The 16,952-nt window shown below is 40.1% G+C and overlaps 2 protein-coding genes across 2 annotated transcripts in view; one reads left to right on the top strand and one right to left on the bottom strand.

The window, feature by feature from the left end:
* The window catches only part of ctnna2 (catenin (cadherin-associated protein), alpha 2), a 337,829-nt gene that overhangs the window by 131,385 nt on the left and 189,492 nt on the right, over positions 1-16,952 (bottom strand). The window lies entirely within an intron of this gene.
* lrrtm1 (leucine rich repeat transmembrane neuronal 1) lies at positions 4,647-9,102 on the top strand. The gene has a single exon (XM_082535366.1). It carries the CDS (start codon positions 5,896-5,898, stop codon positions 7,447-7,449), a length of 1,554 nt encoding a protein of 517 aa, XP_082391492.1. The 5' UTR covers positions 4,647-5,895; the 3' UTR covers positions 7,450-9,102.

Here is a 16,952-nt window from a genome sequence, read left to right as displayed (position 1 = left end):
CTGTTCCTCAGATCATTACTGTGGATATTAAAATACTAAGGAAGAGACACAACAAATACGAAAATTTAAATTAATAAACTCCATGTCCGCTTGTGACCCTTTCAAACTGAGACAACCTCCATCTGCTAGAATTCCCGGTCCATTGTGGACGTGAAATCATGTCTTGCTGTTTCCACTCTGGGGTGTAAGTGTTTCCGCCAACCCCTATCTCAATGCTTTCCGAGATGCCCATCAACATTATCGCTGCGGCAGGCCAATTAGTTATCATCTGCCTTGTTTTCTCGGACTCAAACAGTGGGACGTCATCTGATTCAATAAATGATTTTAATAATGGGCCTGCAATCAAAGATGCTTCTAATTTTGAGACATATTTGAGCCCTCAAATCAAGTTCAGTCTGCTGACGATACACCATAACTGATAACCACTTCGTTATTAAAAGCTATTTATGAATTACAAAATAAATAATGATATTATGTGTATATTATTACCATATATACCATATATTATATTATATTATGTATGAGCATCACTGATAGCTAGAAAGTCTGATTCTTATATAACATTTTTTTAATAGATTTTCTTATTGACAATATGAAAAACACTCATGACGCAAGATTTAAAAATATTGTCAACCAGGTAAAAAAAAAAGTACACAGACACACATCAAGACAGCTTCTTTGTTAGAGCATGCCATCACTGTCCTCTGGTATGACTGCTAACTGCACGCTGAGGAAAAAAGTGGGAAAAGGAATATCCACACTTCAAAGAGTTTTCCACATATCTGCGTGATCCTCGGTCCACAGTTCACTTTTACGTCTGACACTAAGTGAAAAATTATCACACAGAATCCTGAGATATGGCTGCAAATGTGATTTGCGACGGCACTGTGATCTTAAATGTTGACCATCAAATTTTAATCAGTTCATCCTCGAGTCTAAGTGAAGCATTTGCTCCAGTTGTAATGAAATTCCATCCTGGAAACTGTAGGATATCACATTTATGAGAATGGAGTGAGGTGAAGTCAAAGTGACCTTGAGCTTTACACTATAAGATCTAATCTTGATTACTAACCTAATTTAAACTAATTCAATCTCTTAACTCCAAGCATAAGCACAAATACTTGCTATTAAACAAATAAATAATGAATATCAAATACTAAAAAAATAAATATTTAAGCCACTTCTCAAAAAGACTCTTCATGGGTTGCGTTAGGACCAAAAAAAAAAAAAAATCACAGTGACCTTTTGACCTTTGATCACCCTTGAATCAAGCCAAATGTTTGTTCCAAATTTAAAGAAACTCACTCCTGATGTTTAAAACACACCAGGCTCATGACAATGTGACAGAGATATACAGTGGGGCAAAAAAGTATCTAGTCAGCCACCGATTGTGCAAGTTCCCCCACTTAAAATGATGATAGAGGTCAGTAATTTGCACCAGAGGTACACTTCAACTGTGAGAGACAGAATGTGAAAAAGAAATCCATGAATCCACATGGTAGGATTTGTAAAGAATTTATTCGTAAATTAGGGTGGAAAATAAGTATTTGGTCCCCTCAAACAAGGAAAATCTCTGGCTCTCACAGACCTGTAACGTCTTCTGTAAGAAGCTTTTCTGTCCCCCACTCGTTACCTGTATGAATGGCACCTGTTTGAACTCATCATCTGTATAAAAGACACCTGTCCACAGCCTCAAACAGTCAGACTCCAAACTCCGCCATGGCCAAGACCAAAGAGCTTTCGAAGGACACCAGGAAAAGTATTGTAGACCTGCACCAGACTGGGAAGAGTGAATCTACAATAGGCAAGCAGCTTGGTGTGAAAAAATCAACTGTGGGAGCAATCATCAGAAAATGGAAGACATACAAGACCACTGATAATCTCCCTCGATCTGGGGCTCCACGCAAGATCTCATCCCGTGGGGTCAAAATGATCATGAGAACGGTGAGCAAAGATCCCAGAACCACACGGGGGGACCTGGTGAATGACCTGCAGAGAGCTGGGACCAAAGTAACAAAGGTCACCATCAGTAACACACTACAACGGCAGGGAATCAAATCCCGCAGTGCCAGACGTGTTCCGCTGCTGAAGCCAGTGCATGTCCAGGCCCGTCTGAAGTTTGCCAGAGAGCACATGGATGATACAGCAGAGGATTGGGAGAATGTCATGTGGTCAGATGAAACCAAAGTAGAACTTGTTGGTATAAACTCAACTCGTCGTGTTTGGAGGACAAAGAATACTGAGTTGCATCCCAAGAACACCATACCTACTGTGAAGCATGGGGGTGGAAACATCGAGCTATGGGGCTGTTTTTCTGCCAAGGGGACAGGACGACTGATCCGTGTTAAGGACAGAATGAATGGGGCCATGTATCGTGAGATTTTGAGCCAAAACCTCCTTCCATCAGTGAGGACTTTGAAGATGAAACGAGGCTGGGTCTTCCAACATGACAATGATCCAAAACACACCGCCCGGGCAACAAAGGAGTGGCTCCGTAAGAAGCATTTGAAAGTCCTGGAGTGGCCTAGCCAGTCTCCAGACCTCAACCCCATAGAAAATCTGTGGCGGGAGTTGAAAGTCCGTGTTGCTCGGCGACAGGCCCAAAACATCACTGCTCTCGAGAAGATCTGCATGGAGGAATGGGCCAAAATACCAGCTACTGTGTGTGCAAACCTGGTAAAGACCTATAGTAGACGTTTGACCTCTGTTATTGCCAACAAAGGTTATGTTACAAAGTATTGAGTTGTATTTTTGTTATTGACCAAATACTTATTTTCCACCCTGATTTACAAATAAATTCTTTACAAATCCTACCATGTGGATTCATGGATTTTTTTTTCACATTCTGTCTCTCACAGTTGAAGTGTACCTCTGGTGCAAATTACTGACCTCTGTCATCATTTTAAGTGGGGGAACTTGCACAATCGGTGGCTGACTAAATACTTTTTTGCCCCACTGTATATATAATGATACAACACAGTGGTGAGAAAAACTGAAAAATTTAAAGAAAAATAAAAGGGATTAAAAAATGTAAAGGCTTATGATGTGTAAATGACATTCTTTTTGTTTTTAAATTTATAAAATGCAGGGGAAAGAAATCCACATTTGTGCTCCACATTGCTTCATGTCACCCCTCAAACATCCACCAGATGTCCTCAGTCTGTCTTCCTGGTTATGACCACATGACAATCACACCCACCTCACCTGTTCCCAATTAACCAATCAATGCTTGCACCTGCCTCTTGGCTCTGTATGCTTATCACCTGCAACAATGAAATGCAGAGATAAATACTAGCAGAAACATTGCATAGAAAAAGATCTATTGATCGACTCGTGATCTGCTCTACAGAATTATTTAGCAAATCGCAATTATTTCTAGAAGATGGCAGTAATGCAATTCCCCGGTTGCCAGAGGCTGTAAAACTTTAAAGAAGAAAATAAGTTGTGCTTTGTCAAATTTTCATTTTTACCCATATCATTCTGGCTTCTGCTTTTTCCGCACTTGTTGCTAATATACATTTGTCTGTTTTCTATCTATCCTACATTTTGAAATAATCCTCTCAATTGTTTCTGTCTATACTTTGAATTAGGCAATAAATTCGAGAAACTTGTGGAAACTGCTAGTTTGGCTAGGAATGCTGAGGTCGTACGCCGATGTAAACCCTTTCCCATCCTTTCTCGTCTCGTTCTCACACTGTATACTTGGCTCTATATCCTCAGCCTGGATTGTCAAGCGGGCATAATTAAAAATTAAAAAACACTCTTTATCTTTTTGTTCAGACTCTGTTTTCTGAATAAGTGAACAAGAAAGTTCCGTTAGCCAATGTGCAATTAACTCAGAAAAGGAAGGAGGTGAGTCAGAAGTTTAAAACTTGGCTCGTGTGAAGCCTATAAGACACAGTCACAGCTCATTGTCTTTGAACTTTTAGGGCAGAACAATGACACGGCTAGAAGCAATTCCAGAGAAGTGCAAAGGAAGACAAGTGAGCCTTCAGAGGGAATATCTATGTTAGCTTAATGCTAATATTATGTGGGAAACAATTGCATCTGCATTCACAATGGACACAGACAGCAATAACTGTCAGCGACAAAGAATTTCTGGTGGTTTGAGCACATGAAGAACGCCATAATCATCTTGACTCACAGGCCGACCTTTGTTGCTGGCAAGCAAGCAACAAGTATACCATATATACACGTATGCTCCTGTGGCATCTATGATATAATGAAGGACATACATGGTGACTAGTGCATTTAAGTCTCATTGAAGATATTTAGAAATTCTTTGATGAAATTATATATCTTTTCTTTTCCTCCCTCTCCATCTATATAGCACAGATATATAAGCAAACATCTGTTTAAGAAAAGAAATAATATAAGATCCCATTTTCATCATTGCAAGCCTGAAATCAGACAACGTCAAGAGGCCGATTTCATTGCAGTCATTGAGGGAGGGAAGGAGTGTTTGTATGTGTGGGAGAGAGAGAGACAGTGAGAGAGAGAGAGAGAGCGAGAGAGAGAGAAAGAGAGAGAGAGAGAGCGCTAGAGATATGGGGGGTGGAGGGGGTTCATTAAAGCCCCTGGTTTAAGCCCAGCCCATTCTGGATATGTAAATGTCTGAGGCACAGAGAAAAACACAGCAAGAAAAAAGCAGTGAGGGAAGATGTGAGAGCGAAGAGGAGGAGGGGAGCAGCATGAACAAGTGAGAGAGCGATCAAGGGAAAGAGAGCAAGAGAGTGAGGGAAAGGGAGCGAGCACTCTGAATTGTGAGTGGCTTACGACACTCAGTGAACAGAAGGTGCTTCTGCATGCGCTGTCAGTGTACTGGTCTGCTGCAAGGGATTGCGCGCTCCTTTGCTTCCCACATTTACCGCCCCTGCCTGCCTACCAGCACCAGCCTTCAGCAGCCTCTTCCAGCTGGCTGAGAAGACACCCAGAGAGCAAGGGAGTAAACGAAACCTGCGAGCCACGGGGGATGCGAGCGGCTACCGAACCAATATGAGCCACTCAGATGACGAGGAATACTGTTACACAAGAAAACAGTGAACAGGGTTCATCTCTTTATATCCTGTTTTGTTTTTTTGTTTTTCCCTTGCGTCCGTCACTGAAATCATGATTAAGTGCTTGAATGGATCTAAACCTTACAAGTCAGTGATTTCTTCAAGCGATGGACGATAACACATTTTGACAGATCTTTTGAAACTTAAGCGGGAGGGAAAGGAGGAAAGAGCTGAAGACAGATTATTTTAAAAAAGAAAAAAAAAGATTCTTGCTTATTTTTTTCTTTCGCTGGTTGTCTCTTCTTCCCTCTGATCGTTGCAGCAGAGGACTGCGGAGGAGCAGGAGAGACAGAGCTCATGCAGACAGGGGTACTTGCACTTCCTACCATCTCGCTGAAAGCTACTTGGATTCCTTCTCTTTCTGGCTCTTTCACTTGAAGAGAACTAAGACATTGTAAGCCTGCCAAGGATCTGGTGTCCACTGAAAAGAGAGAAGGGAGGGGGGGAGAATTTGTACCACAGTGGGGTCTTTTTTAGATTCGCACATAATTAGTGTTGGGGCACAAAGCGAGATGCTGAATGGAGATTGTCAGCTTTTGAATAGGGGTGAGTAGGAATTTTTTCGAATAAGATTGATCAGTGAGGACAGTTTGATTTTCCATCCCCTCTACTCTCCACCCACTGCTTGATATATAACGTAAGGAAAGAGACTTTATTTTTTTGGCATTTTTTGGGACTTGATAACAAAAATACTATCACTGTCTTCAGCTGACATACATAGAATGAGACAGCTTGTTGAACGAGATAGATATGATGCGATAAATATGATCTGATACGGGCAAAACCGATATCCAGAGTGGTTCAATGGACATTTTCTCCCTGACATCCCTGGATATTTATGCTAATGGATTTCCTTCTAATTGGACTGTACTTAAAGTGGCCACTGAAGAAGCCCCCTGGGTTGATACTGTGTTCATTGGGCATTTTTCTAAGAACAGTTCCCTTGGTAGAGGGGGTTTGTCCAAGGTTGTGCCGCTGCGACAGCAAGCTGCTGTACTGCGAGGGGCTCAACCTCACAGACATTCCCCGCAATCTGAGCAGTGCCATGGGCCTGTCCATGAGAGAGAACAACTTAACGGAGCTGCGTGAAGGCCAACTGGCTGGTCTGTCACAGCTCACCTGGCTCTATTTAGATCACAACAGCATTGACGTTGTAGAGGAGGGTGCATTTGACAAGCTGAGACGAGTCAAGGAGTTAGACCTGAGCAACAACCGGATTGAGAGTCTGCCAAATGGCACCTTTAGGCCCCTACCAAACCTCCGTATCTTGGACCTCTCATACAACAGGCTGCAGGTACTAGAGCCTGACCTGTTCCACGGCCTTAGAAAGCTCACCAATTTGCATTTGCGCTACAATGCTCTCAAATTTGTGCCAGTGCGGATTTTTCAGGACTGCAGGAGCATGCAGTTTCTGGACTTGGGATACAACCAACTGCAGAGCCTGGCACGAAACTCCTTCGCTGGCCTCTTTAAGTTGACTGAGCTGCATCTTGAGCACAATGAGCTAGTTAAAGTCAACCTAGCCCACTTCCCACGCCTCATCTCTTTACGCACTCTGTACATGCACAACAATCGTGCCACTATTGTTGTAAACACACTAGACTGGACATGGCACTTTTTAGAGAAGATTGACCTGTCAGCAAACGAAATCGAGTACATCGAGCCACATGTTTTTGAGAGTACACCAAACCTCAAGGTACTGATGCTAGACTCTAATCGTTTGACCTCTGTGGACCAGCGCATTCTGGATTCGTGGTCATCTCTGGACAGCATTACCCTGGCAGGGAATGACTGGGAGTGCAGCCGCAATGTGTGTGCCTTGGCCTCTTGGCTGAGTGCCTTCCGAGGCCAGCATGACAATTCCCTGCTGTGTTCAAGCCCTGACACAGCACAGGGTGAGGATGTGTTGGATGCCGTCTATGCTTTTCAGCTATGTGAGGATCCCCCAGTAGAGGTGACCACAGCAGGCCTGTACGCCTCCACGAGGGATCTGGGCCCCATTACTCCCAACCCCTATGAGGGCGAGGGTAGTGAAGTGGTCACAAATTCTTTCACTGTCACAGTGGGCCATGATGACCTAGAGAGCACCATGCAGATCCACAAGGTGGTAACAGGCACCATGGCACTCATCTTCTCCTTTCTCATCATAGTGCTCATGCTATACGTGGCATGGAAGTGCTTTCCAGCTGGAATAAGGCAACTGAGGCAGTGCTTCAGCAGTCAGCGCCGTAAGCAGAAGCAAAAGCAAAGCATGCAGCAGATGGCTGCAATTTCTACACCAGAGTACTATGTTGACTATAAACCTAACCATATTGAGGGAGCTTTGGTAATCATCAATGAATATGGCTCTTGCACTTGCCAACAACAAGCTTCTCGGGAATGTGAAGTGTGACCCTGCTTTTGAGTAAGTCTTTACCTGTGATTATCTGGATATACAGTAAATTCCTTTTTGGATACACCGGGGAGGGGGACAGAAGGAATTATTCAATCTTCTGGACACTTTTTTTTTTACAAAGCATTTCACTGTGATGTGGAAGAAGTGTGCTTCATGTGGCTGACTATTTTGTGGTGGATTTACTGCTACTGCTATCTGCTGCTGATCTGAAGTCACATAATGGTCATGGGACTCTTGGACCTGTTCGTGTTCTATCGAAAAAGAGAGAGGAATACAGCGCTGAGGCTTTTCTCTCGAGGATGGATATTTGAGCTTTAATGTGTCTTTCTATTTCAGGACATTTAATTATTGTTTAAAAATAAACTGGGGACACAGGAGAGGAAAAAAAGAAACCATTTGTATTATGGTACACACAATATTTGAGCATTTAAAATATTAAAAACACATTTAAGTTTAATTAAAAATGTAAAAATAAAACTGTGTAAAATATGTTAAAGAAGAAGACGTGCAAGTGTGGACAAAAAAAAGATAATCTATTTCTTTTGTAAACTACAAAAAAGTGTTTAAATAAATGAATTGCTATTCACAGAAACTCATTTGTATATGAGAAGCCTGTCAGAGAGGATGAATGACGACAGACGCAGTCTTTGCGCTCGTGGACTGTAGAGCCATGACTCTGCAGTGCATCAAACAGCCCCCCCCCCCTAAAAAAATAAGGCGAAAAACAAAAAAGAAGAAAAGGGGAAGAGGGATATCTGCATCTCATCTCCAGTGTAAAACCCACCATCTGAGTTTTGGACCTCTTCTCGGATTGAATCACATTTTGTTTTGCATTCATTGTGTTGACTTTCTATCAGTGTAGTTTCTTTCCCATTGCCTGTCTGTGAATAGATTAAAAACGATCTATTTCATCCTTTATCAGTAATCATATTTTCATTTAGTGATATCATAATATTTGTGCTCCATCCAAGTGAAGAAAGCAGAGTATAAAAGAGCTAAAGCTATGCCTCTCGTTGCTTCTCACCTTTTGGCTGTCGCAGAGGAGCGTTGCCTCCTCTTACTGAATCAAGCACACCAAAGCCAACAATCATTCAGACCATCCATAGTAAAATCAAAAATACTGTTCAAATAATATCCAAACCACCGAAGGAATTATTCACCAGCTTCAAGAAGATTTGCACATATTGGTCACTTTGTTTTGTTTTTTTTTGTTTTTCTTTTCATGTGATGTAAAATGTGTGTTGAATACAAGGCCATTTCCAGGTGCGTGTATATATCCTTCTCCCTTTGGTGTTTATTGTGTACATTAGCGCACTGACAGATGTTGTGTTTCCTGGGTCCTTTGACATGAACAGTATGTTATGTGAGAGAGAGATGGAGGATCACAACGACTGCAGAAAGAGGGAACAGACTGCTGTCTAGTGTGCACATTCTCATACCGTGGCAGCATTATACCAATTGTGCACCATGTTCTGAAAAATTTCACAACGGGGGCAACATCAATATACTGATTTTACAGCAGCTTTTTCTGAGAAAAAAAAAAGAGAAGAAGACAAAAAGATCAATTTGCATTATTTTTTGTGTTATTTTGCGATAAATAAGATAATGTTTACAACTTGTAAGTCATCAGGAATAAAAATGTTTTAAGAACTCACTGACAATCATTACACAATAAGTTTACATTCTTTAAATCTTTAATTCGATAACATTGTGAGATGGTGTTTGGCTGTTCTTCTTTTTAATCATTTGCAATAAGTGGTACAAAATGAGATGCTTTGGTGTATTTTAAATTGTTATAACTTGTTGAGGTTGATAAAGGCCTGGGAGTAAACCCAGCCTGAGAAGAAGTATAGAGGATTTAAGGTCCCTTAAGCAATAAAGTGTCTGGAAAAAACAGAGAGGGGGGAGGGGATTTTTGCAGAGAGTAAGGATTAAATTTAATTGAAGTGTGCCACTATTTACTGGGTCTAAATGAAATATTTTGAAGGGAAAATTCGAGTGGCTAAAAAAGAAAATTAGAAACTATATTGTTATATTGAAACATTTCATCGATCTATTTAATTGTGTTAATTCTTACAAACTCGAGATCCCCAAAATGCTAGCCAGAATGCCAGTGAGCCACAGAATATGTAATACCGAAGCTCCTTCGTTTCCTCCCACAGCTCATAGGATTTCTCCCAGGCCCAAAGAAATCCCATCACATAGAAATCATTCTAATTATTATGAAGGACAAGGTGGGAATTCAGTGATTTTTTTCTAAAATGAATGAACTGTCCCATTCTATACATAATGCAAGCAGCAGTAAACATACATAAACATAAAATTGTATAACTTGGTCATTAATCGGTTTTCAAACTAGACCCTTTTTGTTCTCTTCAGATATATACGTCCCAAAATTAAGATTAGTTTAAATCTTAAAGTTATCTCAATAAACACTGTATGAATCATTAACATCAAACCAGTGTCTGAGGAAATGTCTCGCAGTGGGTGAAAAATAATAATTTAGTCTGAGCACTTGGCAAAAGTGAAATGGTGTGGTCATAATGAAATGCAACGACCACAGCGGCCCTCAGTGTTCAACTTAAATCCCAGAGGGTCTCTCCAGCTGTCAGTGAAAGGAAAACAAATACCTGTACTTGTTACCAGAGGCCTCAGGCTACAATTAAAGTTTTTATGCGAGTATTCTGGGAGATGAATAAAATGATATAAATAGAAATTATGTTTTTATTTTTGACTATTGATAGCGTGGCATGGAATTTCAGCAGAGCACAGATTCAGTACTGGATTTATTTCACTTTTATGTAGTTGATCCAGTAAAAGAAAAAACCAAAGTGTAGCCATGACGCTTGAAGTTCAAGCCTTGGGAACAACTTAGTAATTTAGCAGTTCTGAAAATGTGTTTTAGGGACTGGCAATGGCTTAAAGTTGCCATGCGAAATTTACGATCTGGTTCCTTTTTATTGTAGCAAGCGCACCCTGATTCAAAACTCGGTACAGCTGGAAATCATGACCTGTCAAATGACATGAATGCAAATGACTATGTAAGGACATCTTGATAGGGACAGAAATTTATTTTATTCTCTTCATCTTCATATCCTGTCCAGAATTCCCCTTACCTTCAGGTACTTCACAGCCCCTTAAACAGGCAACTGCAGGGTAAATTGAGGTTGTGAAGCTTCATTTATATAAATATTGGATGATGCTTGGCATGGAGGCCAGTACTAGCACCACTATTGATTTCATTTAACTACTTTTTTAACCAAGCAACCAGGGCAAATGGTGATGGAGAATGGATATGATTATTTCTATACCTTTGAGTCCTCAGGACTGAAGTTTAACTACTTTAGACTTCTTTTTATTCCTCCTCACCTTTACCTTAATCCTCTCCCTACCTCTCTCTGTTGTGTCTGTAAGACATCAATTCATCTAACTGACAAGAGATCAAATCTCTGCTTGACCCAAGCCTGAGGTGATAATTCTCTGAAGGGAGATATGTGCTCTCAGACAGCATCCATTATGAGTGCCTTGATTGATGATGCTCGGTAAAAATCAATACAGATGAGTGGTAACCAAAATGATCACAGTGATAACAAATGTATTCATCTCGTCCTCACATTTTGAGGCGTAAACTGATGGTTAGAGATGATATGTTTTATTTACATGGAAATCCATAACTGCAATAATCCATAATCAGATCACTGTTCAGTCAGAGGAAAAGGGTGAGATTGTTGTTTTACTTAAGAGCAGCCGGGGAGGAGAGCATAAGATTGCAGAGCTGCCGCTGCTGCTGTTTGGCAGCTAGAGGATATATGGTAGCTGCCTGTCCAGATCACAAGCTGAAGCTATTGTCTTGTAGCTCGTGTGTGCAAATTCAAGCATATGCTGCCTGCATAACAGACTTGGAAACTATTTGGGTGTCTAGGGATATGTTGTAGACCAACAACACGACTGGTGCTTGGACAGAAAGCCACAAAGGGATGAAGAGCAAAGGTCAAAACAATGAAAAAGGAAATTCTGACATGGTTTGCAAAAAGTGGGACACTAGGTGCATAAGGCCAGGGTAAGAACTAAAGGTCAAATACTAACAATACAGAGACCCTGCGGACTCAAATTCTACACATTCTAGCCAGACTATACAGCGAGCATTCAGAAACATGCTTCAGTATTATTAAAAGGGCAGCCCGACTTTTGGTATCACAAAAAACGACATCTTAATAACACGTACCAATATGGCGTTTGCATAATGATGTCAGAGTTTCAGCACGTAGGGCCTGTGCAATGGTGTGAGTGTCAGTAACTAAACACTCCTACCGTGTTAGGCAAGACCACAGAGGGCCATAGAGGCACGAGAACATTCTAAAATGAATAAATTAACCTAGGTTCCTGTGAGGGGTATTGATCGGGCAGCATTCTGCCATCTCACTGGGACTGGGACTGTGCTGCATAATAAATGCTAAACACCCCCTCATAACTGGATGCAGAGCTAAATCATGGGTGGCAGCATGTACTGCAGTGGGCTGTAAGGAGCTGCTGATGACTAATGACAATGTGTGGGTGGCTTTGCACTGATTCTTTTATAACAGGTGGGTTATCAGGATCAATATTCTAATAATCATCAACATTATCTTAGAATCCAAATCCTCTGACACGCCATTTTCTCTCTCATTGTACATCCCCTTCTCTCCCTCCTTTTTAGTCCCAATGCCGCATGTGACTGGTGTAAGTGCGATTCTACAGCACTAAATTCACTGATAGCCACTATCAAAACCCCAGTGTTTATATAACCTGCGTGTACAAGCTGGGGATTAATTGAAAGAGGACAGTAAGAGGGGAATTTAACACACACACACACACACACACACACACACACACACACACACACACACACACACACACACACACATAAATTATACAGAGAGATTACTCTGACAAATAATACATTTAGATGCAAAAGTAAAGGAAGCTTATAATTTAATTCCAGACCTTTCCTTATGAATGTGGCGCAAACTGTCAAAATAATAACTTTGCTAAAACAGACACGGGTCCAATAGGGCACAATAATTACATTCATTACTCAGGCTAACTCTCCAGGCAGCCTATAGCTCTCTCTGCCCACTGCTTCATTTACATGCACCACACTGTAGCAACACTGAATTAATAATAATGACTGAGGAGTCATTATTCTTACCTACATATGGAAGAGCTGTGGTACTCTGAAGGTAAAACTAGTTAGAGAATGGGGGCAAGGTTGACATTACTCTGACTTAGGGGGTGGGAGAGGCTTAGTATTATTATTATTATTATTATTATTATTATTATTATTATTATTATTATTGTTATTATTGTTGTTGTTGTTGTTGTTATTAATAGTGCATTGTTTTAACGTTAACTTACATGCCATGGTATGGTTGGATTAGCGTATGCTAATGTTTTGTCTTGCATTTAACTTAAAACATCAGGGTCAGTCAGTGTGATAATACATGGCAACAGCTGGGCCTGCATCTGGGGCTCTATGTAACCTGCATGATGGCAGATGTGGGTCAGTGCCTAATATTCAGAGTATTACGGTGGCTGAACGACAAAGCTTTATCCAGGACTGAAAGCAGGATTTCCTGTTCTTTTATCATAGTTATTTATACCTTTACAGATAGTTCAGATGATGAGATATTAAACAAATCCAATATAGGATATAATGCTCACACCTCACGTTGTCTATCATGCATTGTCTGGTATGCAATTTTAAACATAATGATTTTCCTGTTTCCATGTTAGTGGATATGGGCATTGTCCTATTAAATTAGATGTTTGGAGATATATCTAACACTTATCTTAAAGTAGAAATTAATAACAAAGCATAGTCTGATTCAGTGTAAAAAGAAAAAAAAATCTGCGGATGAAATCATATTTAAGGGATACATTTGAAGGTTATAGCAACAAATACCTTCTATTACAAATACTTGCCATGGAGGACATATTTGTTGCATCACTTGCCAGGGCGACTGTGACATCAGTAACAATGGAAGTATGAGACGGAAACACACAATGTCAATAAGGAACAAGGCCTGTCTCTATACTGTATCACACATAACTACCATAGAAAGCCACACTTGTGCTAACTCAAAAGTTGTAGTTTAGTTGAAACTGTGTGTAATTATTAGGAGACAAGGTTATTCTCGAAGCCTTCTATTGATTCAAAATGTCATTTTTCTCTGCTATTTGGTCTTTATTTCTTGAAGGCCTTTGAGAGCTTCCGTGATCTCGACAAGAGGACAGTGCACATTTCAAAAGCAAAGGGGACCACCAGACCCTGGAATAAAACAAACGTTCATGCCTTGAGGTGTCTCCTATCAGTGGCTCCTAATCTGGAGCCCCAGATTCAAACTTTATGTATCCAAAGGAATGAAAACTGCTTCAATCTTCACTTACTTATAACTACAAAATGTCAATTTGATGTTTTCTCTTTCTTTTTTAAGACTAAACATATGTCATCATTTAGTAATTTTGCCAAGGCGATCAAGGATTTGTGTGTCTAAACAAGTGAAACAAACAAAAACAATAAATTGCTCTTTTATAATGACTGCTAAATTGGAGTTGTAACCTTTAAATTTAAATAGCTAGAGAACAAATTAAAATATTAAAAAAGGCACAGGTTTGGAATTTGATTCAAGCCACAGCGTCTGTTACGCTCCTCGAATACAGAATGGTATTCTGTTTATCTGGACTTAAATTTAAAGTCTTAAAATGTGCAGATTGTCTTAAATGTAAATGTCACCCTGGCTGTCATTTTAAAAAGGTCCCTGGCCTTTTCAACAGCTACAAATGAAGCTGCCTGGGTAAATGTTTAAATTTACCATGTTAGATGTGGGCGGAATCAGATATCGAAAGAATTCAAATGAGAAAACATTAGCAATAGTTAAATGCATAATGGGAACTGACTTTAAAGCAAGGCCCTTTTTTTGTTTTCTTAATTTATAACCACATACCTTTTGTTCCCTCCTCTCCAAGCAGTATATCATTAGCTCAGCATATTCACTCTTTATGCTAAATTATTAATCACAATAATTACATCTTTCATAATTTATAGGCAGATCACGAAAAATAAAAGTAAATCCCTAACAAAACTTTGATCAGGTTTTTCAGAGGCATAGTAAGCTCGTAAGAGCTTCCCTTTGAATATAAAGTTAACACCGGTTAGGGGAAGTAAAAATAGACAGCATTTATCATTTCCCATTTATCTGATCTGTGTCAGGATGAATAAATGCTTTTCTCCTACTCCCTTTGCTCCCTCTCTTTTCCCTATCTTCGAGGGAGATTGGCATCTCTCCAGTAGCCAATGAGATTGGCTGCATAAATGGAATTGCCCCATTCTCCAAGTGTCAGCTGAGAAAAAGGGAATGTGCTCACTGTTTACAAAACCATTGGACTAAAGATGCATCCCCAGTACTTAAGATGCAATTTTGGTAAACATTCTCAGTGTGACACTCGATGCATACAAGCGAGATCCAGCCCAGAGGCGTCGGTAGAAATACAAGAGATGGACTTACCTGTCATATTAAATGCAGGGCAGAAGACAAGTGGATCCAAAAAGGAAGCCATGAAAGAGAGAGAAAGAGACAGAGAGAACAACGTTAAAATATTTACGTCTGCATTGCAAACTCTGAAAGGGTCAGATGCAACATCCTTACACACTTAAAGGTAAAAATGCGCTCAGCACACTGAAGCTTCACTTCTTTCAAGACAGTCACCATAAGAGTGCAACACTCGGTAGTGGGATCAGACAGCCTATGGCAGAGTGAAACAGCATGTTTGCATTACTGCAGTACCACAGTTAAACTGATGGTGCGTTTAATGTCTAACTTGTGAAAACCATTGTACCTGACAGCAAGAAGAGGAGGAACAGAAAGACAAGCTTTTATTGGACTTTGCTGACTATCGACTCTGATGGCCAGCAGCGACGCTGGGATCACATTCTGCCAACCAAGCAGTGCCCCACTATAAATCTGTGCATGTTTCTGTGCAGCCTAACTGCCTTAAAAACCGATGTCTGGGCTTGACCACAAAAGTGCCACTGGGTAGGCTTGTTAGCACTGTTACCTGCCACTAGAAGTATGTTTGAAGGTTTTTTTCTTAATGATTAGCATGACACATATGGCACATCCTTGAGAAACCACCTCTTTTAGGTGCCTCAGTGTGTTCAGCTGTTTCCGGGAGGTATATTTATATTGTTGTATGGCCGGAAAGGAAGCATACCTGCCTAAATGCTTGAATATAACTTCTTTAATTTCATTTTTTTAATCCTACAGTTTTTTAAATATTTAAATCTACTTATTTAAAATCATTACCTTTGATATAGATAGTGTCAAATCACAACAAAAATCATATCAGGACACTTTACTTCATAATGTCACAACAATACTACAGAAAAGTAGGGTTATGGGGGTGGGTGGGGGGATGAGGGTTGGAACCATTTGTTTCAACTGGGTGGGGTAAAAGGAGTGTGTGTGTGTGTGTGTGTGTGTGTGTGTGTGTGTGTGTTTCTTGTGGGGGGGCACAGATGAGCACTGGCTGACTGAACCTGTAATAGTTGATTTGGTTGATAAATATATACAGATAAAGAACAGCATTAATATTATTTGCTCTTTTACAAAAAACGATGATGCAATGTGACATCAACCCCCTCCGTCACTTCAAAAAAGCATTTCAGCTGAACACCTCTACCACTGCTACAACTTTGCACAGTAAAAAGAAAAACAAACAAACGTGAGGCTGCCAGGAGCTAAATGAGCTTTCGAATATCTATGCGACGTATATCTTAAAATAAAGTGTGACACTGAAAACTGTTTCTGAATTACCAGTCATGAGATATTCTAGGAGTCTGCCCACAGTGTCAATCATCTTTGAATGTGTAAACTACACAGTGATGTTGCGCGCTAGTTTAATACACAGGCAATACAGTTCTAAGAATACAAACGTGTGACAGGCCATGTTTTTATTTAAAGTGGGGTTTTTTCATACTGTGTATAAATGTATAAATTCTGTGATCTATGTTCATCTCAATCATTTAATTTCAAACAAACTGTACAGTGTTGCATTTACTGTACCCAGGATGTTCTTTTAAGAGCTAAAATGACTACAAGCCTGCATTTATCAGCTTGTTTTCCTTTGTTGGTAAAATGCTTAGGGAATCAAAGAAATTTCATTTATGAGTTTACATCTAATAATTTTGCCACTTAGAGGACATCTGAAGAATGAATAAAGTGAAAAATACAGCGATTATCAGTCTACCTATGCTGGAAAGGAGTGCAGTTGTTACTCTGGTACTTCAGTTGTTTTATAGAGGAAAGCAATCTGTTTGAAAAGTGGATCAAAGAACCTTTGCAAAGTTCTTTAATCCACTTTTGAACAACTTGTGTTTACGATCAGAACGCTACAGCTAATGTTTAGTGACAAATTTATTAGTTTTCGTTACGGCATTGCAAATTCCATCTGACTCTAGTTTC

The sequence above is a fragment of the Aulonocara stuartgranti genome (genome assembly GCF_965226115.1).
Source record: "Aulonocara stuartgranti genome assembly, chromosome: 6".
NCBI classification, from domain to species: Eukaryota; Metazoa; Chordata; class Actinopteri; order Cichliformes; family Cichlidae; genus Aulonocara; species Aulonocara stuartgranti.
Note: the sequence above shows the minus strand (reverse complement) of the source record. Positions and strands in the feature narration are given on the sequence as shown.

What these genes read in the sequence shown, in the direction of transcription:
- lrrtm1 (XM_082535366.1), top strand. Translation starts at nt 5,896, where the DNA reads ATGCTAATGGATTTCCTTCTAATTGGACTGTACTTAAAGTGGCCACTG.